The 26,428-nt window shown below is 40.5% G+C and overlaps 1 protein-coding gene across 9 annotated transcripts in view; it reads right to left on the bottom strand.

Moving 5' to 3' along the window:
- The window catches only part of foxp1b (forkhead box P1b), a 158,804-nt gene that overhangs the window by 31,352 nt on the left and 101,024 nt on the right, over nt 1-26,428 (bottom strand). For 6 of the 9 annotated variants that reach the window (XM_055222175.1, XM_055222174.1, XM_055222177.1 and 3 more), the window contains 4 exons: nt 13,624-13,761; nt 12,875-12,967; nt 8,793-8,943; nt 2,510-2,699 (listed from right to left, as the gene is read on the bottom strand). In XM_055222175.1, the coding sequence (XP_055078150.1) occupies nt 2,510-2,699; nt 8,793-8,943; nt 12,875-12,967; nt 13,624-13,761 (572 nt within the window). Of the gene's footprint in view, nt 1-2,509; nt 2,700-8,792; nt 8,944-12,874; nt 12,968-13,623; nt 13,762-22,353; nt 22,485-26,063; nt 26,119-26,428 lie in introns of those variants that run through there. The other 3 variants (XM_055222181.1, XM_055222180.1, XM_055222178.1) reach the window with 3 other exon arrangements.

The raw sequence follows: 26,428 nt of genomic DNA, 5'->3' as shown, positions 1-26,428 counted from the left end.
GTGTAGTTAAATGGAAAATCTCAATAAACACATATTTAAATGTGTTTTAGGGGTCACCACTACAGATGATTAGACAGGCTCTTGGATTTCGGGCTGAGGGCTGTACTATAGGGACCTGGCTTGTTCCAAATGCAGGAAAAGTGCTGATTTGATTCTACACGCACTTTACTTTCTTACAAAACATTAAAAAAATTGGTGACCTTTTTTTTTTTAGCCAGTTTTGAGTAGCAGTATCTCACAGTCTTTGATGCTAAGAAGCTTGTGTTCTACTCAACAAACTGGACATAAGATTGTTTTATATAATATACTGTCAACAAAACTATACAGCCTTTATAATAAGCAGTAAAACTGAATAGCAAACGCAGAACATTTGAGCATAATTTGAATACCGTCTCTGTCTTTACCTCTTGCTTCCTTCCCATTGCCACAGAGCAGCGTATTGCATGGACTAGGTATAATCCAGATGGGTGCACGAGAATCACCTGCTCTCTTTTTTGACAGATCTAAGATACGTGGAGAATATTCAGTCGGAGTGTGCCTTCTTCACTTAAGCTCGTGTTAAACTGGTGTTGACATCTTCTTTAATCTCTGACAGTCAGTGCACAGAACAGCCCTGCCAGCTCACGCTCTCTCTGTCTGCAGTCCTCAGCTGAGACCGCTCGTGCCTTGTCTTGCCATTACCGCTCACCTTTCCACAGGCTGGGGACAGAGTGTGATGAAGTGAGCCAGTCAGGATCACTCCCCAGTGATTTAGCCTCAGCTCCTCAGAAAAGTACAGTAGACATTCAGTCAAACACTGGCTCAAAAGCAATGGAAGTAGCGAGGTTCTGTCAGCTTAAGTCCATTTTTGAGTGTGGGTTGGTTCAATGCCATAACTGTATGTGCAATAAGAAGAAATACTCTGGGTTGTCAGTCCAAATCTGCTCTACTTGGTCAGACTGTCCCTAGGCAAGACTCTACCCTGACTAACCTCTGTGAATGAATATGTAGTTGGTCAATAGTCCATACAATACAATATTATTCCAGCGTTCACTAAAGTGGTTAACCATTGTTTTCAAAAGTCTGCCCAATAACTATAGGCACAATCCTGGGGTTTACTCTGCCTCAGTCCCATAGAAACATTTCCTTTTACAGATAATTCCCAACAGGAATGAGTAAAGTAAATAAATACCACAATTTGAATAATAAAACAAAATAAAAACGAGACAAAACTGCACCCACAAACAACTTCATCTATGTTACCCATTTCTTTTTGTTTTGTAAAATAAAACTGAGATTTATTACTCATATGCCCGAGTCCTGAGCCTGCATGTCCGGCCCTCGAGCTACCCCTTTTCACCTCCACAAGCCTGTTGGTTTGGTGTGCTAAACATGTTTTCACTGACAAGGCCTTTTAATATGACATCTAGGTTTTGATCACTAAAACACAAGTCAGATGTTAGGCACTGAGCTCACACTGCCTTGAGGCTCCACACCAACAGTTCAAAAGATCACCCTTTGGTGCAAGAAAACAAGCAAACGTGTAAGATGCCAAATTAATTCCTTCCTCCAAGTCGCAGAAACAGCTCGAGGAGACGATCAAATGCCTTTTCACACATGATTCACCCTGTGTTACAGAATATCATACGCCTCCAGTCTGTGTGTTTATGGCATTTATTGTAAGAACACGTTGGTCTTGTTAAACTCAAACTGACATAGATTCTAAAGGCCAACTAGTTCCTTGTCAAGATTTAGTTCACAAATTTGTTTTGTTTTTTTCTCCATTCCAGAAATACACAGGCAAATATGGCTTAGATTACAACGGCCATTTCCGAATTGAAACAATAGTGAAGCGGATCAATATCTCGTCTTATTAACCGTGCGTTGATCCCATTTCAGTGAACATAATTCTCTAAATCCCTGAAATGCTTCCAGGTGTTCCGCTTGAATTCCCAACTGCAACCAGAAAAAGTGTTGACCTTAATGGAAATAATACTTAGAAACTATAAATTAAAACTAATCTGTGTGCAAACTCTAGGGGGACGTGTCAGTCAAGTGGGCCCCAGTGAGAAATGGCTATTTTAAATAGGATTAGGTGGCACACAGACTGCTGTTTGCTTTAGATACAGATGACACTGAAGGCTGCTCCACGTCGAATTACTAATGTTGTTGTGAAAAGATGTTGACATTTAGTCTTCACCGCCTCATGGACTCATTCAAAGAGCGTGCAGCATTATGCTGAACATTTATTACGCTGTAGTTATGGCTTATTTATTTTCATGCCGTGGTATGTGAAGTGGGAGTCTGATAAAATACATGCATAATTTGGAACATTAAAAGAAAATGCTCCGATAAAAGCTAGTCTGGCAACTCATTTTGTCTATTCTTTTCTGTATAATTGCACTGGAACCTGTCACAATGATTTTGATATCCATGGGGGCAGAACAAATGGAAGCAATTGGATAGACATGTGCCACAAATATGAGGCAGCACAAACGATTATAATCTAAGTCCATGACCATGTACTCACCCTTCCCTCTTGTGACTCAGGTACTGTCCGTTGGTGGGGGCGTGCTGGCTGAGCAGGGGGTTCTTTGGGGGGGTGGGGGAGGACAGGTCCAGCCCCCTGTGGCCGTTGTTGTTGCCGTTGTTGTGCTCCTCCTTCACATGAGTGTTCGTCACCTCCTTCCACAGCTGCTGCAGCTCGGCTGGAATCATGCCTGAGACAAACAAATTGGATAATTAAATCAATTAACAGCTAATCCGACTTTGCTCTTCATCACTTAATTAAATCAAAGCATCTGTAAACAAAGCCCAGTATTAATTAGACAATATTCCACTACAGGGTACTGCAGTGACAGTGAGCCCCCTCCTCTGTCTCCGCCTGTGATGTGAAGCGTATTTGTACACTCAAATCCCTGGCATTCACACCCATTACATGCCCAGAGTAAATAATTAACATCCAGACATGGCATGAAATCTGAATAATCACCATCATTTTCTTTCAGCAGCAGAGGCACAGGCAGAACACACACACAACAAAAAGTTTACAATAGCAACACTAGAAAACATCGCAGCCCTCTTTGAGCAGAGACCCTGGGGTAATATTTTCACAAGCGCATTAATGTGCAAAATACTTAACGCTCTGTTCCGCCTCCAATTGACACACAAGACTTAAAGCTCATTTACTGAGTCAAGCGTGCGGCTGCTCATACAAGCCTTTGAAAAAAAAAAAAAAAAAACATCCCTAGAAGATGTTTTCTGAGCTCTACTAACACATCAAAAGCATGTCTTTATTGTGTATTTTTACAGGCAATTGTCATTCAAGCTTTTGTCATGGGGCTTTGGAGAGCACCACATTCATAACGGTCTAGGGAGGAAATTATGTCTATTAGTGACATGGTATACAATCAATCGGGGTAAAAAAAACCACTCAGCTGACCCTAAATAGTTGCAGCCTTTTGTATTTTTTCGATATGGATGGACGATGCATGTCCTCGATTGACTAATCCACCTGTCAATCATGTCCATTTGAAAACGGGGCGATTCATGGGTGACCAGACGCACATCTTTGTAAAGTATTCAAGAAGTGTGTACTCTGGATCTCAGGCAAGTGCATAGCTGAAACCTGGGGGATTTCAAAATTGTGATTCACTTTTTTACTTCTGTTCCTTCTACCTTCTTCTGAGTGTCATGGTACAGTTTGGAGAATATGATCATAAAATTAAGGACCGCGTTAGATACATGGAGAGGTTTAGGTTAGTCCACACACTTCCATGTAGTGAGAAAAAGTATATTTGAAAATCACTTTTTGTTGCTGCTTTTTTCTTACTGACTTTGCACAGGCTTGACAAAGATATTTTTTATTGGCAAGATAAATTACCTAAACATCCCTGAAAGAAGCTTAAACAAGAAGTGGTGTTATTTGCCAATAACTGACAGCAATCCCAACACTCCGGGCCAAAGTGCGGATGAAGAGGGATAATAATATGTTTGTGCATCTGAAAATGAACCCTTTGAAGACGCAAAAATATATATATTTTTCTGTACAGTGTGTGCTTGTGTTTGACACAAATAAGGCTAAAGCCGACACGCAAAATAAGATTAAGCCTCTTGGGTGAAAAACATGGTGCTTTTTTAAATTCTGTCAAAATACGCAGCTTGGAGAAAGAGTTAATGGGGTCTGGGGATTTGTAATGACTATTCAAATGTGTGCTTAAATAAGCCACATGTGTAAAGCCTGGTGAGAGAGGAGGGCTGTGTGGTGAATGGAACCGCAGAGCAAATGGCCAAGACCACTCGTTTAACATTACAATTAATTAAATCCATTCTCAAAATGAGCAGTGGTAAATGAAAGATGATTTGCACACGCTTATCTCCTTATATTCTCCAGACCAACCCCCTCCACCCATTTCTCATCAGCTGCACTATAGATACCAGAAGTGCCCCATTTCAAATGGCCGATTGTAACACAATGTGCGAAATGCTTAGTCTTAATTTATTCCTGTTGTGGAAAATAACTGAGAGGTGAAGATCTCAATACGATCAGCAAAATATTTTTAATTTGATAAGCTACTAAAGATTTTAATTATGCTGGTAATGGAGAACATTGGCCTAATGAGGCGGAGGACTCCAGAGAGACGCAGGGGCTAAGAAGTGTGAAATGAGTCTGATAGGATTGCTGTAAATTCACACGAGATGGTTTGCATATCAAAGAGCAGGAAATGATTGCAGGACAAATCAATAACCTTTGCACGTTCCAAGGAGCGTCTTTCCTCATTGGGATATTTCAACATGCTGCCTCCTTCTTGCCCGTGTGTATTCTCTCCTATTCTGCCCGGCGCTTCGGCATGGGCTAATCTAAGAGCACTTCTGTGGCTAAACATGTCTGATATCACTCCTTTGTTATAACACGCTAATCCCCTGGTCACTGAGTTGCATTATTATCAGGGGCATTGTTAGTTTTGTGATATATATGAGGCATTTTTAGGGCGTTTCTTCTATTTAATTTATACTGATGAACCTTGCTAATCACCTTGCTACAGTAAAATGACAGTGACGGTTATTTTTAAGTGCAAATCCGGCATGCCATTGGGATAAAGTAAAAGTGACATTGTATCAAAGGGGAATACAGTATGTTTAGATGCTGTACTTTTACACCAAATGTGTTTTTTGGTGTATGATGGTTCGTTTGGAGAGGGAAGGTCATGGCTGATGTGTGTGTCCTATGCTTGGACAGTGGGAACAATCTTTTTCTCCCACTTGGTGCCTGGTGACAGTGGGCGATGTATTTTTAGCCGATGCGCTTGACAGGGCGGCCCACGCTGGCTCAATTACCCGGCAGTCCTGGTGACCCCGGCACCGCTGTTTACTCAGACAAAACCACAGCGGATAGAGCGCTGTGATGAGCGGGCTAACGGACTGGGACAGAGCTGTCTCCTCCTGGATACGCCGCATCTTTTTACAGCTCACGGCGTCACCTCTTCAACCTCGGCAACAGCTATGCCTCATGATTCCACGTAAATGACAATAAAATAGCATTACACAAATGTCTCGCCGGGCTTCGGTTTGGACAAGTACATCGGGACCTTCTGATAGACTCTCCATTTGATTACTACGGGACACGGAATGACACCGAAACTCCTCTTCCGAGTTTGTCCGATCTTTTGAATGCCAGATTGGTTTATCTCTTATGATTCCATTTTTCAACACAAGCATTCCGCTCATTACGACTGGGGAAATACGGACAAGCACTCTAAAAAATGTATGTTGTTGGGACACTTGATTGATCACCGGCCTCCCAACTCAATTTTAGCGCGGCAGGTAGCGCTGGCACAGAGACGGGCTGAGCTCTTCAACCTTTTCCTGTCCTTGTCCCCCTTGTACCCAGGTGACCATGTTCAAGCAAGCAGAAAGTTGATTTAAGGTTCATAATGACATCAGTTGCGGGCCATCACACCCCCCAAATAAAAAATGGGCGCGTTGCTGCAGGGTTTTTAGAGCAAGCTGTTATACTTCTGGCTGTGTCCGTGCCATGGGGGGACGGTGACATCGCTATTAGTTTATTGTTCACTCCTGGGCTGGGACCTTTACGCCACCCCTGTTTATGTTGCGGTAATCACTGGCCCGCTGATACGCCTCACCTCTCCGCTCTGAAAGATGTCCTGTCCAAATGCAGCAGGAACTATTACCCCCGGCCCACTGCCTGATCTATCAATCACTGACAGGACTCTACCCCCCCGTGCACTGCTGTGGCTATGTACATTCTTTGCTTTCACATTACACACAAATTTGTCATGTCAACTTGGTTTTCTTGACAATTTTGAGTGTCTTGTGTGGTGTTGTTTTGTGTGGTGATGCTCTAATTTGAGGAAGTACACGAAATCTGCTCTGAAATTTGAGTATGTACATATGGCTGGTAGTGGTAATCTAAATGTATAATGACGGGATTTGAATTTTAAAACATCGCTGTGTGAAATGGTAATGTTTGCAAGTGAGGTCAATAGTTGGATAGTTGTATTTATAATCAAGTGTGAGTTTTTTACACCATATACATGAAAAAATACCAAAACAATATGTATTTGACACTTTAGATAGATGATTTAGATAATTATATTCATATTTTCAAGTGTTGTTTAATTATTATTCCAAAGTTTAACACAAGTGTAGCATTTCTCCTTTCATATTTACTCTTATATTTTCAGAATCGGTCTTTCTGAAGCGTTACGTATCATCTCGGGCTAGAATTGAGGAATTACAAATGTCCGACTGATCGCTGCAGCAAAATAGCAGCAACATCTGAGCCATGAAGCCTTAGCCACCAGTGAGTAAGTTATCAGGTCAAGAGGACACGCTGTTAGTGAGGAGAGGATGCTGAAGATCAGATTTATGACACATTATATTCTCCCCAGACAATGGATGACAAATATGGGCTGGATGCTTCAATGGCATTTATGTCAAAAGAATTTATGAGAAGAGATAAGATTTGTAATATAGATAAGGAGCATTTATTTTGGGGTATACTCTCTTTAGTTGGAAATACTTGCACCAAATTTCACTGCAGTTATTCTTTGAAAAGGCTAAATATTAAACATAGCGCATATTTGGCCCATACAAAAAAGGCATCTCTTTCTTTTTTTCAATACAATTAAAGAAATAAAAATTATTAGTCTAATTAACTGTTCTCGATTGGAATGTGCAGGATCGTAACAGTGTGGGACTCTTCACTTTCAACACTAACTGCAACAGCTAAATATTGTAGATCATATCTGCGCAGCATAGCCCGGGCTGCTCAAGCATGAAAGAAGTTTAGTCATGTGGAAAACAGAAAGGTCATCAATAACTTCAAACAGTCAAGCAGAAAATGTGTAGAATAGGGAGACAAGTGTGGAGCCTGCAGCGCTGGTTTAAGTGTTGTATCAGTTATCATCAGTGAAAAGTTACATTCAGACCGGCACAGTGAATAAAAGCCAGTGGATTTACAGTACTTATAATAAACTGGTATTAACTACTGTTGGATGTAAATTACACCAAACAGTGGGTGTGACTCTGCCATTGTGTTTGTCTTGTGTGTTGCCTGAATGTGGTATCTGCTGATACGATACATTGGAAATAATGATGGTGACTTATTTTAAACCAGATGTTCTTTAGAAGGCAGTAAAATGTATCAACAGCTCTGTTTGTAGCCTTGGAGCACATCTAATGCTTTACTCTAGGGGTGTGTGTATTTGCCAGCCTGACATGTGATCCTCTGAGCAGAAGGTACACGCCTGGGCCTATGGCATTGGTCTATGATTGGAGGGCTGAATCCCCAGTCCAAACAATAACAGCACTGTACAAACTCTGTTTGTGTTTGTCTATTACCTAAGCACTCGGGCCCTCCCGCCTTTATCGCCCTTATCTTGTTATTTCATAACTGTTTGCTTTTGTAGGGCATGAATAGTGCATGTCATGTTCTTGTGATGGAGTCTTTGTTACAAATGGCACCACTCCTTAGGAAAATATTAAAAAGTAAATACAGCAAACAACTTCCTGACCAAACAACAGTATTGACTCCTTATCAAGGAACAACTGGTTTCACAATGACAAGTTCACTGGCAGTTTAGGAACAAACAGCCAGTGTAGAGGAGCTGAAGGTCAGGCTCAGAGATGCCAGTCTAATGAGAGAAGAGATGTGTGGGAATTACTTAGAGCTACGGCTGATTACAGCACAGTACTGGTCCAAATGGACTATTTACACAGTGAGGGAAGTGTTGAGTGAGCATTTACAATAGGTGTGGTCTGAGTGTGAGAAACCACACAAAGAAACGGTGCATGTATCAGTACATCTGAAAATTGTTCAGGTATTATTGTATAAACCAACAAAGAGACAGTGAACATAACTCAAGTAATAACAGAGGTGACAATTATAACAAACCTGTGTCTGTGTCCTCCTCAACAATAATTTACTATGACACTTTTTGACATGTAGTAAAAAGTTATTTATAAATATGTTACGCATCGTAACTGAAAAAATATAATAAATATTTCAGGATTTGTTCAAAGAGGTGGGAGATATATCTAAAAATTATATTATAGCAACTGTTGTGTCTAGTGTAATCTCCCAAATAGAGTATAAACTTCTGCTCTTTTGTGGTTAGTTTTATGGTCTCGTTTTGTGCTAAACTTGAATCCCGTCCAATACACATTTTAGCACATTCTTGATGCATTGTTAAATATTGCTATTGAGATTAATTTTCGTAAATATTTCCCACACCTATTTGTGCACAATGTAGTTATATAAGAGCACAGGCATGGTGCTATGGTGTACTGACCCTGAGTGAGCTGGTGCAGGGGCAGGCTGCCCTGGCCCGGCTGGATGCTCAGGAGGCCCTGTCTCTGGAGGTTGAGCAGGTGTTGTTGCTGGACCTGCTGCACTTGGAGGAGCTGCTGCTGGAAGGCCAACTGCTGAGCCGACACCTGCGGCTGCAGAGAGAGGAGAGACAGAAACAGTTAGGCACAAAAGAGAGCGTAAGGGTGCGTTCATATTGCACATAGACCACATAAAAACTGGGACAAAACTGGGACTAAACACAAAACTAAACATACTCTAGACCAGGACTAAACTAGGAATGGAAAGTCTACTTCTTGACTAAACTGGGCTCAAACCAGGACCCAACACACAGGACAGGAAACAGGAATTAAACAATATTACCAAGGTGCACACCAATTAAAGCCACACTTAAAAAATAAACGATAAATCTTCTCCTATAGTCTTTATAATTACTTAATATATGACAGACTTCCTTTATACAATGTTAGTTTTTCTGTATGTCTGTTACAATGTGATATGTGCCTGGCCCATCTCACTAAAGTAATACGCACGGCTCTGTATTCTAGACAGTATTTTGGGTCAATTAGCATATCCAATTGTGTCTAGGTAATTTAAACATTTGTGCACCTCCATTCATTCATAAAGTCTTTCTATTAAACCCGAACCAAGAACAACAGCAGACCACCAGGTTTATAGCAGGCTGAAACAATATTCATTACAAAAGCCAATAAATGTCCCCATAGAGTGTAATTTTGTAGTGTTTTTTGTTGGCGTTTTTGCGAGCCCACTTAAGGCAGGTAGCCCATGCATCTCCGCTGCTCTTAATTAACGAGGAGTCGCACGGCAAATGACAAACAATGAAACAACATTGTTAATCATCCATAATAAGAGCCACAGGAATTTAATTACACCCATTCATAATTCAGCAAACAATGTGTGACTAAATCAAAGTGTTTAATATCCACCCGAGCAGCTCTCCCAAGTCTCCAGGCCCGTAGCGGAGCCAGGGGACTGTCTCATAAACAGGCAGCGCTACATCTGTGGGCTGCATTTTCGGAGAGGCCATGTGCTCAATACACTGCCAATAGGGGATTTCTGCAACTAAGTGGAAGTGATATGAAAGGGGAGAGGGCCAAAAACTGACAGTGTTATAATAATAAATACAAGGAAATTATCTAATATTCCCATCTCAGTCAAAACAAAAGAGAGATGCTGTTTATGATTACAACGCGCACAGGAAAGACACAACCTTTGACCCTTTTAGACATGTTTTCAATACCGTAATCTCTTAAGATCTTTAATCAACTCTGTGTCCTGAACGTATTTGTTAAAGTTACATGGAAATATTTTTGGTTACAAAAACTATTCTGGCAAGGACACTGATACTATTCCATGTGTTTTACCTAACATAGATCTACGACTGCTGTGTTTAAGCAAAAATACGCTTTAAATTATCCTTGAGATATTGATTTTTATCCTGAAACACAAATTTTGCCACATATAAACACACACATACATATTTATTATTTATTATTTTTCTTGACTACTTGATTTGTCTAATGATATTTGTGTTCCATGTTGTTTTTCCATTTGAAATTCAGTGAAGAACTGCGTAAATACTAAAGTGTTGGCCACTACCGCAGAAACCTTATGACTTTGTAGCTTCTTTCCTTGGAACTTGGTTACTGAGAGCAGTCCAAATAACATACCTGCGCCGGGACAGAACAGGATGCTGGCAGGATAAACTACTGTTTACAGTGTGTGTAGAGGGCCAGTTGTCACACAAGATGCAAAGAGGGGGAACTAAAAGCAGCACTGCCAAGCTGTGTGCCGCTCCCTGTTACCAAAGACAGGATACACCACTTTGTTTACTTCTCACACACACAAAAAAGGTCTGGGCAGCGCGGCTGTCAGGTCACCGGCTCTCTAAACGCTGAAACAGGCAGATAAAAGGCGTTCCCCCCGCCCACCTCCGCTAGGCTTTTCACAAAGACCCTCAACCTACCCCCCCCTTTGCAGCGCTACTCCTGTATGGACTCTAAAAATACAGCTCTGGAGTACAGGGAGCAGGGTGTCTCTTTGTATCAGCCACGACAAGATGGGACAGAGAGGAACAGAGCAATAATAATAACGATTTAGTGAAGCAATGCATTGTTTTTAAAGATAATCAGAATAAGAGAAGAGTAATGTGTTAACCCTCTCTTAACTCTACTACCTTTACTTCACAATAATAAGATAATCTGACACTTGTGGCTTGTGATGCCCTGTCTCCGTCTCGTATCAGAGGGGGAGAAGTTGCATGTTCCTCTGTTCCTCACACTCCACTGACAGCCCGAGTCCAACATAATAGTACTACGGGGGCGAGTTCACAAGAAACAATGTCTTTCATCAGAACGTTAAATAAATAGAGGGCGGCTTTGGAAGAGAGGGGAAAAAAAGAAAGAACGCAAATGAATTTAAGACTCCCTTGGCGTTTTTTCCTCTGTGTTCTGGTCCCATCAGCTGACAAGTGCTCCTGTGCGCTCCCAGCATGGAGACACATAAAAAAGCCCCAGACCGCATACACCAAATAAGAGGTTAACAAGAAGTGGCACGAGGGAGAGACATGACAAATGATATAGAGTGGCACTGGCAGACCCTTTATTGTCAAGCTTCAAATATAAAGTTAAAGATCTTTGAAAAACTAAATTTTGATGTCTTTAAAAAAAAAAAAAAAAAAATCCGCACAAAGCCACAACAGGGGGTTATTGTCTGGCAGCCACAGGGGAGTCAGTGCATAATTCTTCGTCTGTCTTTTGTGGAGAGAAAGAGGAAAAAAAAAAAACATGGATAAGGGGGAGAGCCCTCTGGAGGCTGCATCCACTTCCTGTGATCATACATAATACGCTTCAAAAGTTGTTTTTTTTCTTCTTTTATTCTCTATTCACTGATCAATTGCACCTCCTCGCCAATCCCCCTCCTCCCCGCCCACTCTCCTCCTCCTCCTCCTCTTCCTCGTCCTCCTCCTCCTCTGCTTGTCGGCTGTTTACATCAGATGCAACCGGGTGACAGGTCCTATCTAAAGGCCCTGCCGAGCTCTCCTGTCATGTTGATTTATGGGAGCATCACGCCGCGACTTGTCCAAACCCAAGCGCGCAGTTCATTAATTAGCGCGCGCCGACTTTGAAGTTGTGCCGCGCGGACGTGTACATGCAGACGGGTAAAAAAACTGTTTCCATTCTATCCCAGCTCCCCTCTCCTTCTCTCTCTCTCTTTTTTTCTTTTTTTTCCCGAACGTGCATCTCAACGGGGACGTGAAAAATCCCAGATCGCCTTTGAACTTCTTTTGACCGCAAGATAATCATTTTCTTTGTCCACAAGTGATGCCTGTATCCGCCAGTTATTAACACGCATTACACCACTGCTGCCTTTGGGCTAAGTCCCGTCGTAGCGCGTGTGGAGAGGGGGGCATTGGGAGACAGGAACGATTGTGCTTGTTTAAAGGAATAAATACAGATATAGCATTATCTTTAGTACTGATAAACCAATACCTTTAATTCTCTTTATGTTGAGTTTGCTTGTGTAGTTTTGCACATTGATAAAACCTTTTGCCTCAACCATTTGCAGCAAGTTTCATTAAAACTTTTCGCCACCATTTTGACAATAATCCTCAAAATATAATCTACTTTCACTTCCTACTTTTAGAACAATATAACTTGATTTGAGCAGGACGTTCCGGATAAAGCAGACAGCGTACTGAAGAGTGCATCTATCCTTTCTTGCAACCATTTATCCAGCAAATCCGACACAACAATATGCCCACAGTCTCAGGTTTCAAGAAGAAATTTTTATATCCCGTTTAATGCACACGGACTATATTCTTATCTCTAAAAAAGCTAAATATCCAAGTGTTTTCTTCTTATTTAAAGAGCAATTTCAGCTGTTATTTCTATCTCTTTTTAGCATATTGTGGATGCACTCTTGTGTGGACCAGTACGTTATAAGATAAGACAAGACAAGATAAAATAACCTTTATAAGTCCCATAAAGTTAAACTCAGACTTGGTAACCGTGGTGACAGTAAAAGTAAAAGTAAAAGTCCCACCTCTTTGTTGGGCTTGCTGCCTGCATGCTGCTGCTGGAGGAGCTGGAGGTGGAGTTGTTCCTGCTGCTTCTTGTAAAACTCTTGAAGTTGCTGCTGCACAAAGAAAAAAAAAAACAAAACAAAAAAAAGGATACGGTATTAAAATAAGACATTAAAAAAAGATAAACGGCTTGTTGGAACGATCATGTGAGCGTTTAAACTTGAGCAAAGCAGTAGCTGTGTTTAATTGCGCAACAAAACTCTGATCATTATCTGATTTCTGGAGTTATCTGATTATTGAAATATCTCGTAAACAGTTTCGTTCTGATTGTTCACATCTGTGCAGGGTTTGACGAGGGAAAAATATGCAAAACGTGTCAAAACGTGACAGACAAAAATGAAATGATAAAGATTGAAGGACTTAACAAAGACTTAACAAAAAAATCTATTGATGGACAAATACGTGTCACCAGGTGTTTTTGATCAGATTTCGTAAACACACATCAAAAATAACATCTAAATAGTGTGTTATGTAACTATTCTTGTTATCTGACGTGTACAGGCTGTTTTAAATGCGCCCACTGACTCTTGTGGCGTAAGTTTCTGCACAATTAAGAAAAAAACGTTAATTATCTCATGTCTGTGATGGTTTGCTTTCGATTGTGGGGTTGAATAAAGCACCTTAATTAACAGTAAATCTCTGACAAATAGATTAGATAAGCTCATCTTTACGTAATCACAAAAGTACGGTTTAAATAAAGAGCTGGTACCTGCTGTAACATGAGGGCCTGCTGCTGCTGGAGGAGAACCTGGAGCTGCTGTGGGCTCAGGACCTGCTGCTGGAGGATCTGTTGCATCTGCTGCGGAGTGATCACTTGAGGTGTCATCATAGCCACTGACACTGGAACCTGCACACGCACAAAAACACACAAACACACACATAAGTAAGATTCAGATTCAGCAACACCTTTATTTTACAACACGCAAGAAATTACTTCGTCATGACTAACTGGTTTGATAATAATCGGTTTTGGTCTCATAAAAATCAACAAAATAAATTAACATATTAGTAAATAAGTAAGTAAATAGACAAATAAATAAATAAAATAAATTGTAAAAATGTAAACTGTAAAAAAAAAAAAAAAAAAAAAAAACACTGAAAAAGTAAGACATTAAGACATACAAAAAAGTAAACTATAAATGCAGTGTATATTAGTGTTCAGTTCAATAAAATAAATGATTTTACTGCTAAAAATTTCTATCCACACCAAAAAAAAATGCTTTTCTGTGATTGTGATTTAACCTTTGGACCCATGTAGACCTGTCTGCTCACACCTCACACTTCCTCATACTGAAGTTCAACAAATAAAAAAATAAATATAAGAGTTCCTGTAACACAAAATGAAAAAAAAAAAAAAAAAAAATCATCAACGTAAAATTCATCCAAAATAACACCTCACTCCGTTCCCATGTCACGTGTGAACATTTTATTTGAGACAGTGTCAGCCATCATCTCTGAATACAGCGAGCGCCCGGAGAAAGAGGGGGCGGAGCTACGTCGGGGGGCCGCCGAGGCCCTTAACAGCTCCAAAGGTGTGAGCGCATGACTCCTTAAAGCAAGTGATTCCTTGTGACACCCCGAGAGCCCGCACTCTGTTGTCAGGGTTCCTTAATTGCCCTGACATTGAAGGGGACATGCAGAGTGTCTGTACGCTGCCAGTCACTGCTCCAGGAGACGCCGCATAATATTAAAAGCAAAAACATATCAAATGCTTTTCAGAATGCTCTTGTGTATCGGCAGTGTCTTTCGCCGCGCTGGTCACAATGGGCGTCAGTCTGTCTTCTCCAAGGTTACCCAAATTGTGCGTCCGCCTTGCAAGCTAACGACGTGAATTTTTCATGCATCTCTGAATTAGTGGTGACTAAGGGGCTCTTGTCTTTAGTCTCTTGACGCGCTGGGAGCATGCATATCACCTTATTCCCTCTCCCAATTGAAGCATAAACCGCAAACAAAGCGGACTCATAATGAACAGCTTGTGGTGCAAATGCAACCCAAAGGGCAGAGGTGTCAAACAGGACAGAGTTTTTTTTTTTTTTTCAAGCGTAACTTTATTGAGAAGTGTCAGGTTAACAGTCCCGAGAGGATGAAGGAAGCGCCGAGCCCCACCCAGGACTAACACACACTTGGACAGTTCTCATTGGCACAGCGTGGTGTATGCATGTGTGCGAGAGGCACGGGGAGGAAAATGCAATATTAATTCCCCGCTGTATTATGTCTTAATATGCAGTTCATCTTGACTTTTGCACATGACTTGTCCTGTCATTTGCATAGCCCCTGCCGCCCATTTCCTAATTTCACAGTCATTATCCAGAGAAGTCCTTTTTTCCTCCGAGCGTCGCTAATTTTGATGGACTATTTTGAAGGTCAACCGTCAGCTCTGTCTTGTGTGAACTGCCACCGTATAGACTAAAAAATAATTTTATCCAGACAACAAGCATTCAAAACTAATTCAATTGAGCACGATGTATTTTTTCACATTTAGCAGTTTTAACAGATAACATTTTGCTTTGATTCAACTGTCGTTTTTTCTGCAGCTATATCTCAAAGTGGTTTTACACTTGTCTCAAGCGTCTCCAGCTGTAACTACTGCTAAAGCAGCCTGCTCCGTGCACAGCTCCGAGAGGCTATTACAGACCCCTGTTTTATTACCCATTACTACTGAGGTCATTAGCAGCAAGAGGGATTGTACGCTTTTTAACCTATTGATCAATGTAACTACTACCATTTAATCCTGAGCTGAAGGAGTGAAAATCTGCCTAAGACTAGGGGTCCTATTAAGTAAAAGGTGGGAGGGAAGGGAGAGGGAAGGAGGCTCTTTAGCTAAAAAATATAGCCCTGGCCAGTATATTATGCCCATTTAGCGCAAAGCAGTGCCTCCTCTTAGCGGCCTCCCATATGGTGAACAGGCTTATCTGTGCGATGATGGCCACAGAGATGAGGGTTTAGTGTGGAAAAGACTGTAAACTTAGAGTAGCTGAATACATTTGGTATATTATGAAAATGAGCCAGGAACCAAATACATGTGGGAAATAGATGAAAAATAGCCTATCTGTCTAATTCTGGTGCATTTACAGAAATGTTAATTAATGTACATTATCCCTGTCAAATTAACTACATAAATAAATCAATAAATAAAAGACAGTTGTTTAGATTAAAAAGAATTTGAAAAGATTCTGTATTATATTTAGGAACTTCACAAACTTAAGGAACAAATTATTTTAATTATTTGTAATATTCTAACATTTTAGAACAAGTTTTTACCCCCCAGTCTCCATTGTGCCTGTATATTGTATATTCTATTTCTGTGTTGTTACAAAATACTAATAACTGAAGGGATCCTGAGTGTAATCTGCTACACCGTGAACAGGACTGTGAAAAAGAGGACATTCTGAAGATGCCACAAATAGCTGAAGTGTGTAAATTTTGGTGAAGGTGTGGCCCTGGCCTCTCCAGGTGCTGCTCATACATAAACATAGAGACGAGAGCGATGCTTTCACACAGCTGTGCAGTGACTGCAGGCGACGCACTGGAGCAGCTCAGGCCTGCTGCTCTGAAACACACACGCCTCATGTGCACGCTCCAAGGATCCACACGTACACTAACACACACATCCACACTCTACCACAAGCATGCACACTAACACACACATGCACACTAACACACACGCGCACACTAACACACACATCCACACTCTAACACACACACGCACACTAACACACACATCCACACTCTACCACAAGCATGCACACTAACACACACACGCACACTAACACACACATCCACACTCTACCACACACATGCACACTAACGCACACATGCACACTATCACACACATGCACACTATACCACGCATGTGCACACTCTACCACACACATGCACCCTCCAACACATGTGCACCCTCCAACACACACATGCACACTCTACCACACACATGCACACTAACACACACATGCACACTCTACCACACACATGCACCCTCCAACACACATGCACACTCTACCACACATGTGCACACTAACACACACATCCACACTCTACCACACATGTGCACACTAACACACACATGCACACTCTACCACACACGTGCACACTAACACACACGCCTGCTTCTACACTTCATGTACACACTAACACACATGCACACTCACATTTGTACACACTCCAACACACACATGCCTGCTCCAATGCTTCACACTAACTCACACATGCACATTAACACATACATGCACACTAACACACATGCACACAAACTCTTCACATGCACACTAACACACACATGCACATTAACACATACATGCACACTAACACACATGCACACAAACTCTTCACATGCACACTAACACACACATGCACATTAACACACACATGCACACTAACACACACATGCTCGACTCATCTGCAGCAGCTTGTCTCATATATGTCCAGACACGTGCACACATCAGCACTTCACAGTATTAAGGAAAGTATGGGATTTCTTTGCCATCAGATAAAATATTGGATAACAAATGTATTTATAGCCCAAATAAAATAATTACAAGTGATTCCTCTATTGCCTGCATTACACACATTGAGAGCTGAATTGTCTGGAGACTTTGCCAGCTGACATACTGTACTCTCTGGGCCCATGCCAAAGGTATTAAGGGAGACTGACAACCACTTCATTTATCACTTTGATTCCTACGGGCAACAGTTCAAGTTAGTAATCCATGTCTTCAAACCATGTGAGTAAACTAGACAACTTGAGATGAGACGATATAAAGTTAACAATGAAAAGCATTGAACTCATAACCTATTTATTGTGAAACGAAAATGCCATTAAAAAACAAACAAACAAACAACACAGCTTAATGAAACAAAGCACAGGTGTGACACAGGGGGAATTAAACCTGTCAGTCTGGTTGTGATTGTTGTGTTCAAAGACAAAGTATGCACAAAATAAACACTATAAGGTTCAATGAGAGTCAAATACACACAATGCATTCCCAAGTCATGCAAAAATTTGAAATCAACATTGTAATAAACATAAGGTATTACGTAAATATCAAGACAAGTGCAAAAAAAGAGACTATTTTCTCATCCTACAAAAATGACAATCACTATAACACACTGCAGTTTTATGATTTAGAATGAAAAATCTAAAACGAACGCAACTTTCAGACCTAAAATACAGAACAACACGACTCAAACTGCAGGAAATAATGCAACAACTGGCAAACAACAAATCCAACAACAAATATAAACCATGAGTAGTGCACTTGTCTGTGTACTGTTAAAGTATTGAAAAAGAAACAAGATCTACTTTATCTTTCTTCAAATTCGTTTTACAATGCCTCAGTTTAGATTAGATTCAGCTTTATGGTGAGACAGGCCTCTCGTACAACGTCTAAATCCTTCTCAAAATGGTTCTGTTTAGCTGTGCGTATGACTGCAAGGTTTTTACTCTGTGCTCGTCTCTTCTTCATGATTATTTTGTTTTGATTTGTTTGTTTTGCATTGTGATTTTAATGTCTCTCTGACTCTGTATTCCCTCTTTGTGTATGAATTGTGCTCTACAAATACATTTTCCTTGCCTTCTCATTGCAAATACAGTGCAACGACGCAGTTTAGCATCAAACCAGAAGAGAAAAGAGGAGAAAAATGTAACATACAACAGAAATATTGAGAATCACCACTGAATTTCATGCATTCCATACGATAAGATTTAGGTTTAAGCGTAACTGTGCCTGTAATAGTCATCGAACATAGGATTTACTTTACTAATATTATTTATAAAAGTCAGGCTTGTGCAGGAAAAGGAGGAGAGGTAAATAATTTCCTGCCGCTGCCATTCTGTGAGACACTTAACATGAACATAAGCGTGGGACAGAGAGAGGGGAAGAACAGCGAGACAGCCACACGTTTGACTGTCCACTTCTCCACCGCATATCTGCTCTCAAGAAAGAAAGAAAGAATTATAAAATTTTCATCAGCGCTGCCTGGGCTCCTCTTGTTTTGGAGAGGCATCAAATGGAATATAGAAGTGAACAAAAAGACTCGTAATAATCCTAAGAAAGAATTGGCGAGTGCTGTGTATTTGATGTCGTTGTTTTACCTTGGCCTACAGCAAAAAAAAAAAGACTGATCTCCTGGTTGAAAATGTTGTAGAATGAGCATTTCAGCGCTGAATGTAATTAGCCCGAGACAAGAGAGGGGACAGGCGGATTCTGTATCGCAGCTTGAGTCAAATGTGTCAGACGGGAGGTTTAATATGGGCTGGTAAAATGTAAGGATTTTTAAATAATATATAATTGTGGTGTGTATATGTTGAATTATAAAACTATAGTCATGTAATAATCAAACTGAGCCAAATTAAGTTTCAGAAAAATATGCAAATTGAGTAAAAACATGTGATCTATATGTAAAAAAAATCCATATATTCTCATGGGTCAATATCTACTATAACAAATGCATTACATCCTCATAAATATGCGCACAAAAGCTTTCCTCAAACAATCAAATGTACAAAAACTATGATTACTTTTTAACTAATATCATGACTGCTGCATGCCTGAATCTCACTGTCTGATGTGTAAAGGGAATGATGCGGAGGAGGAGGTATGCGGAGGGAACAACTGTAAAAACAAAAGTCGATTGCATTTTAATTAACTTTTCAACTGCAAACAAACAGATTTTCATCAGCCGGCTGCAGTGTCAGCTTTGAACAAATAAACTGCAGAGCCAAAGTGAGCCGTGCCTTTGTGGACCCAACCATAACATATCACACACACAGTTCCCACAGTGCACAACAGCAGGTGGACAAAACACACACACACTATTTAAAATATTATTTTAAAAGTCATAATGTATCCTGTGTGCATTTATTGTACATTTGTTAATTTAAAAAAGTTAAACTTTTTTCATAAACAACAAATACATTTCAAGAGCTGCCAAATATGTTTATCCATTTTTACTAAAACAAGTGAGAACCTCTAAAACACTTCAAAATATGAAATAGAGAAAATATAAAGCTCTATGAAGAATCAGTGTATTATAATGAAAAGGTTTCCCGCAGGTTGATCCCTGTCACTCTTCTCGCCTTTTCAAGCCACACCTCCAACTCCATAACTCCCCTCAAGACATCTGAACCTCTCCAACAAATTAGGGCTGGCATGTCCCAATCCCACACTTTCCAACACATTTACCGGAAGCATGCCTGCAGAGCGGCGTGGCAGGCCGAGATCTGCGCCGTTACGCAACACCGCACGTTTTCTGATGAACTATTCCAGTCAGTTGAGATTTAATTAAGATGGTAGTCTCTTAAATCCCTCACAAATGAAACTGAAGTCAAAAGACAATGGCTGACACATCCCATGAACATTTGTTTCTATTCTCTGCACACTAGCAAGCGGGACGCTAATCCCCGTTTCCATGGCGGCAGACATGAGGGCTACAAATTATGTTTCATTATGTTGTGCTCGATTACTTGAATAAACATTATCTAAATCCTACACAAACACAATGAAAAATACATTTCAAGACATTTTTTTAGAAACTTACCATCAAGTTCAAGGTCAAGTACTTTGGAATTATTTTGCTATTCCATTTTCCAAAGTTCTCCATTTACACAGTATATTTACTTAGATCCCAAATAATTCTATTTGAATAGAAACTTTCACAAGCCTCAATTAAATCATATTAAAAACTGCAATATCAAATATCATATATTGGAATCCACAAAACAGTTGCTTGTAACATTTGTGCATTTTCTTTTACTTCATTTAAGAAAATTTCACAATATAAAAATGTAGCATCATCATCCTTATGTTTCCAAAAATATCTGTTTTACCTAAAATACACGCTGCAGTGGAGAGAAATGTTAAAACGGTCCAGAGCCATAAACCAGTGCAGTGTGTAATCTTATCATGATCCTCCCTCTAAACTCTTTGAAACACATGGCATCTCAAGTGTAGAGTTAATCTTTATCTGAAACAGAGACGCATAGTAATGACCCTTAAAAAATGAATCAATGCCGTTTTTCAAGTAAAAACATGTTTTGGTTGTGGAAGCCATGGAGCAACAGCACAGAGCAGCTGGCGGCTCACTATATCACCGCTAAACTATTCCCCTGTCTGTCTCCTGTGCCTGCCTGGTCCGCTCCTATCCCAGCAGCCCCAGTGTGAGCTGGGGGCAGTGTCTGCAGCGCGGGCGCCCTCCGCCCTCTTGTTTCTGGGTACACACAGCTAATATCTGGTTGCCTATGTCATGGTTTAGAAATGACAGGTGCTGGCAGAGCCCCCGTCTTGACAGGCCACTGCACAAATAACGCCCCTGCCTGAAAGGGCTAATGCACTACTAATGAACAATAAATCAACTTTGATTACAAACTGTCAAGCCAATCAGCTCGCACTCCAGCTCTCCCAAACTGCGAGGCTCGCCACAGCTGCATGGCATTACGCCGCACGCTGCCCCATCCTGGCTCCACTCCGCTCAGCACTCTTAATGTCTTCTGTTTAGAGGCATGCTTAAGCTGGACTGATGCAAGGTGCTGTAATGTTACACACTGTTTAAACACTGTTTAAGTTCCAAATACAAAGTGCAATATTACACATTTACAAACTACAGTTAAAATAAAAAACTCTTCATGTGCTATTGAAGTAAACATGGAAGCAACTTTCTGAGCCTAACACACTTCCAGGCTGACAGACTTCACAGAGCACACACTCGGCCTGCACACACAGAGTGTGTGTAGCGATGACATTTGTAGTGACAGCATGTCTCCAACGTGGTTCTGCTGTTACAGTGTCACCAATAGAGCTGAGCCAGACTCTGACTTAATTCAGTGTGATATGATAAGGACAGGGAGGATCAGTGCAGGCCAAAGGCAGAGGCTGGACAATTCACAATAGACATTCTACAAGCAAAGTAACTCAAGTATTCCCCAAACTACTTTAAATAAGTCCTGTGCTCCCTCCATATTAAAAGTACAAGCACTTGTCTTTTTTCAGACTGAAGAGCAAAGATCCTGCTTGACTGGTTAGCTCACTAATCAAAGTAAACTTGTCAAAAACAAACTAAAAGACAAACTCAAATGTCTTGGGTAAATGTTGCACAAAGTTGTCAGTTTACAATAGAAAACAAGCACAGTGAGACAACACTATTGTTTTACTGAAACTTTACTACAACCTCCTACTCAGGCAAGCAGCTGACAAAGTGCCACAGAGCAAAGTTACAACATACTGTATATAATGTAAGTGACAACACAAACTAGTGTCATTGTCTCAAGAGCAAAGTACAGATCACTGCTCCCTCCACATGACAAAAAATTAACCAATTACACTGACTGTACATCAACAGAGACAGAAGTCTGTGTTTCCCCTTCTCCCTGGTCAAATTAAATTGTCAAGTTTTCCCGAGACAAGAAAAGCTGGCAAAATCACAGAAATCAATCATATTGACAAACCTGACAAACTCCATTTAGCTGGCAGCGTAAAGAGAGCGGCGGGCCACGCGGTGCGGAGTGAAGCCGAGCGGAGAGCTGAGCGGCGAGAGCAGCCAGACGAGGGAGGGAGAGAGAGAGGGAGAGGAGGAGCTGTTAGCGCCAGGACCAGAGAGGCTGCTCTGCTCTGCTGTGGGGCTGTGTGTGAGCCTTCTGCAGGATACACACAGATTGCAAGGTTGCTAGCTGGCTGACAAGATACAAAACTATCCAATCAACCACGCCCCTTCTCCACCAATCACAAGCAGGCTTCTAAACATAATCAATTCAAATGAGGCCTGACAATAGCAGCCACAGGCCAGTCCGCAGGTGAAACTGGGGCTTTGTGTGGGGCCCCTTTACACACACACACACAGGCACACACAGTTGACGGCTGTTAACCCTTTGACCCCTGCTGGGTCTGTGGCAGCGCCACTGAAACAATGAAGCCTAAAGAAAAGAGGCCTTTTAATTAAACAGCAGATAAGTAAACACAGCTATCCAGCGGAAAGAAAGAGAAGTAGCCATTATTGTTCTGCTGGAGGAGATTGTTTACAGTGGCAGCACAAAGACACTCTTCACAAACAACAACCCACAAACACACAATTCTCTTTGCCCATTCAAATTCTCCACATTTTCTCGAGCGCACACAATACAACATTTAAACATCTATTTAGGTTTGTATTTTATTCAGGTTTAACAGTAGGACAAACAATTCCATGTGGAGATCTGTATGAATCTGACACAAACAGGAATGTAATGTTAGAGACTCCACAACATCTGCTGACTTTAATGTACTTTAAAACACACAGGCCCAGTGTTTGGTGCGAGCTGGGCTGAAGGCACTTCCATTAATAGAGAACATTACAGAGGCTACAAGGCAATCCATCCAAGTCCATCCCAATGAGAGCAATTAGCTGTCATGACATCATCCCACTCTTTAACACCCTCCTGCACTCAAGGAGACATGGAGAGGAGGGAAACAGGAGCCCACCCCCTACTGGAGAGCTCAAGAACACACACAACTGCAGCTCCAGCCTGGGAACACAGCACTTGTCAAAATACACATTCATTTTTTTGTTTTTGTTGCTGAATCTGTGCTAAAAAAAAAAATGGTACTAGCATAAAAATGTTAATCTTTTTTTTTGAGATAATCACATACTACTTAGATTATAATGGAAAGTTTATTTTTAAAAGTCTAAAAGTTACTAAAAAATACAAGATGCGATGCTTGAGTAAAGTGCAGAGCATGTCCTTGTATAACCACATACTGTATTTGTATTATTGTATTATTATTGTATTGAGTCATTCAATCCAGTATCTACCAGCAGGGGGAGTATATAGAGGCTGATGAGACAAAATATGTAAATGTTTTAATAATGACAAACTAGCAATAATAAATAAATCGTACTATTCATTTGGCAAATTGCAACATGGAGGAGTATTTTTAATTCATGATTTAAAATGACATGTTTGTGGACTGTCCAGTTTTTTTTTTCATAGTAAGACACAAAAGCTGCAACTAATAATTACTCAAATTGGTTAAAATGTGTTTATTGAGTCATAATCTGTAAGGAAAAGTGCACAAAACTTGATGATGTATGTTGTTTTTGTAGTATCTTCCTCTGTTTTAGAGTCTACAGTTAATAACTGTTATTGATTACATTCACTTGCACAATTCATCACAATAGTAAAAGCTTCTCAAACTACATTTTTTCCAGTTATAAACAAAACATACAGACGCCTTGACCTATATAAATTATTGACTGAGGCACCTCAAGCAAATAATGTCAATAACTTTAATAGTGAATAATTAAGTAAGAGGAGATGTGTTTCTATTTTCTACATGATAATATAAAATGGAGAAAATACAATAACGTTCCAGAGTTGTGCTTGTCAAACACAAGTGGTTTGGGCCGCCCCCTCCCCCCGGTCGGTGCGCTCTCTCCCTGGGGTGGCATGTCGGCGTATTCTCAATAAAACACCTTCTTAGCAGTAATAGGCCACTGTTCTCATTTCAACGCTCCCAAAGGCCTGATGATAAATTTAGCAGACAAACAGTTCAAGCTCCTCTTCTCACACGCTGCTGTTCAGATCCACTACATTGTACGTACTATATGTGCACGATGCAAAATGATCACACATATGTCCACAGGATCTATAGACTTTTTGGAAAGAAAGAAAAACATCGATAGCGTCAAACCTTGGCGGTGCGTCTTCTGTAATAGTTTACACAAAGCACTGGGCAAAGCATTGTGTTCATGACAAAGAGGATGACATTATAAAATACTCCCATTTCCTTCTTGACTTAGTGAAAGTCTGAGTTAGCCCCTGGTCTGGCCAGTGCTCCACTCTGCTCTGCATCAACTCAAGATAACGGCTTGGTTCCTCTTCCAAAACACAACCAAAACACTGCACATGGCCAGCACGTTTTTCACTTTTTGGAAAAGACTATTTTAAGGCAGTGAAAAAGTAATACAATTTGACAGTTATGTCATGTTTGGACTTCTGATCTGTCTTCAAATGTTCTAATCTTCAAATTTTAAATAAATAAATAATTCACAATGGTATTAAAACTAAGATCATGATGAAATGAAAAACATTTGATAAAAAAAAAGTTGTACTTCCATAAAAAAGTGAGGGAAACTCCAAAAGTGTGTGCACTCCTTTTCCTGTAAGACTGGTGACCCGGCCCATTGTCATGAGAAAACAAACAGTCTGTGTTTCCCTGTGGTTAATCTAAATCCCTGTTTACTGACGCCAGGAGGCAGCAGCACAGGTGTGGACCTACATTACAGCTGCACCATGGAGAATCAGAGCACCTTAAATACTGCCATATCAACACGAGAGTACGACATTACTGTTTCACTGCACATTTCATTTGGTTCACCACAATGTTTTCATCTTGCATTTTTGTGCATCTGAACTGACCAAACTGTTGATGCTATCAGACACTTTGAAACAACAGTCGTGTTTCATTTCAACAAGTTAGCTACATAAAAAATACTGACACATATTATTTAAAATCGAAATGTAATCCTGCTAGGGGGCAAATAATAATATATCTTTGACAGGTATTTGAATGACATTTTGATCTGTTGCATAGATGTATTCATTTACACTGTGATTTCTATTTAAAAATATGTAAGCGTCTAAAAGCTAAAACATACAATAAATGCACAAAAGCTTATTAAAAGAGCATAAAAACTAACATTCAAAAAGACAAAATGAATTTCTAAATAGTGGAAAACCTTTATTTGCTTGTTTTTTGAGATAATTACAGCGCTAAACTGCAGGACAAAATAAAAAAAAAAGATACTTGTAAACTTGTGAATCTACAATACTCAGCGATTTCCATGACCCATTGCAATTATAATAATACTTAAAACAAACAAATAATAAGCGATTACAGTCACTAGTCTACCATAAACAGTCTGCAGCCTTCCAGGAGTCCTCACATGTCATAAATGTCCCTCTACAACATCAAATTATAGAGGTGACTTGCCAAGTGCAATAAACGCAGCACGTCTTTGTTAACATCGTGCCACGGTGCTAAACTCCACCACAAGTAATTGGAGTCTAGCGTACCTTTGGAGCGTATTAGAAAGTGTCAGCTCATGCGTATCTGAAGCCTACTTTTAGTATTTGTGAACTGTATGATATTTAGAACAAGCCCGAGCCCATGCATTTATCACCTGCCACAGAGGAAAGCAGAGCGCGGTTCATGCCCGAGTCACCGTGTTGCTCCAGGTGTATTCAAAATGGATTTGGTTATTTACTTTTAATTTCACAAGAGGCGGTGTTTAGTCAGCACATGCGAAGTGAAAATATTTCCTGGGGTAATATGCCATTCGCTGTATAATAGAGCTTGTGTTCTAGCATGTACCGTCAAGTGTGGTTTTCACATCGTCAAAACAAGAACACTTAGGTCTGAGCCGCTTCAGATCAGGTAGGAGGGGGGATTTCTGTTTGTCGTGCTTGGTTATTTATTCACACTGATTTGACTGAGGCTGTGTATAGAAAGTCAGTGCATATAGTTGTACTCAATAGTTTTTTTTTT

This window comes from Periophthalmus magnuspinnatus, chromosome 5, assembly GCF_009829125.3.
Source record: "Periophthalmus magnuspinnatus isolate fPerMag1 chromosome 5, fPerMag1.2.pri, whole genome shotgun sequence".
Lineage (NCBI taxonomy): Eukaryota > Metazoa > Chordata > Actinopteri > Gobiiformes > Gobiidae > Periophthalmus > Periophthalmus magnuspinnatus.
Note: the sequence above shows the minus strand (reverse complement) of the source record. Positions and strands in the feature narration are given on the sequence as shown.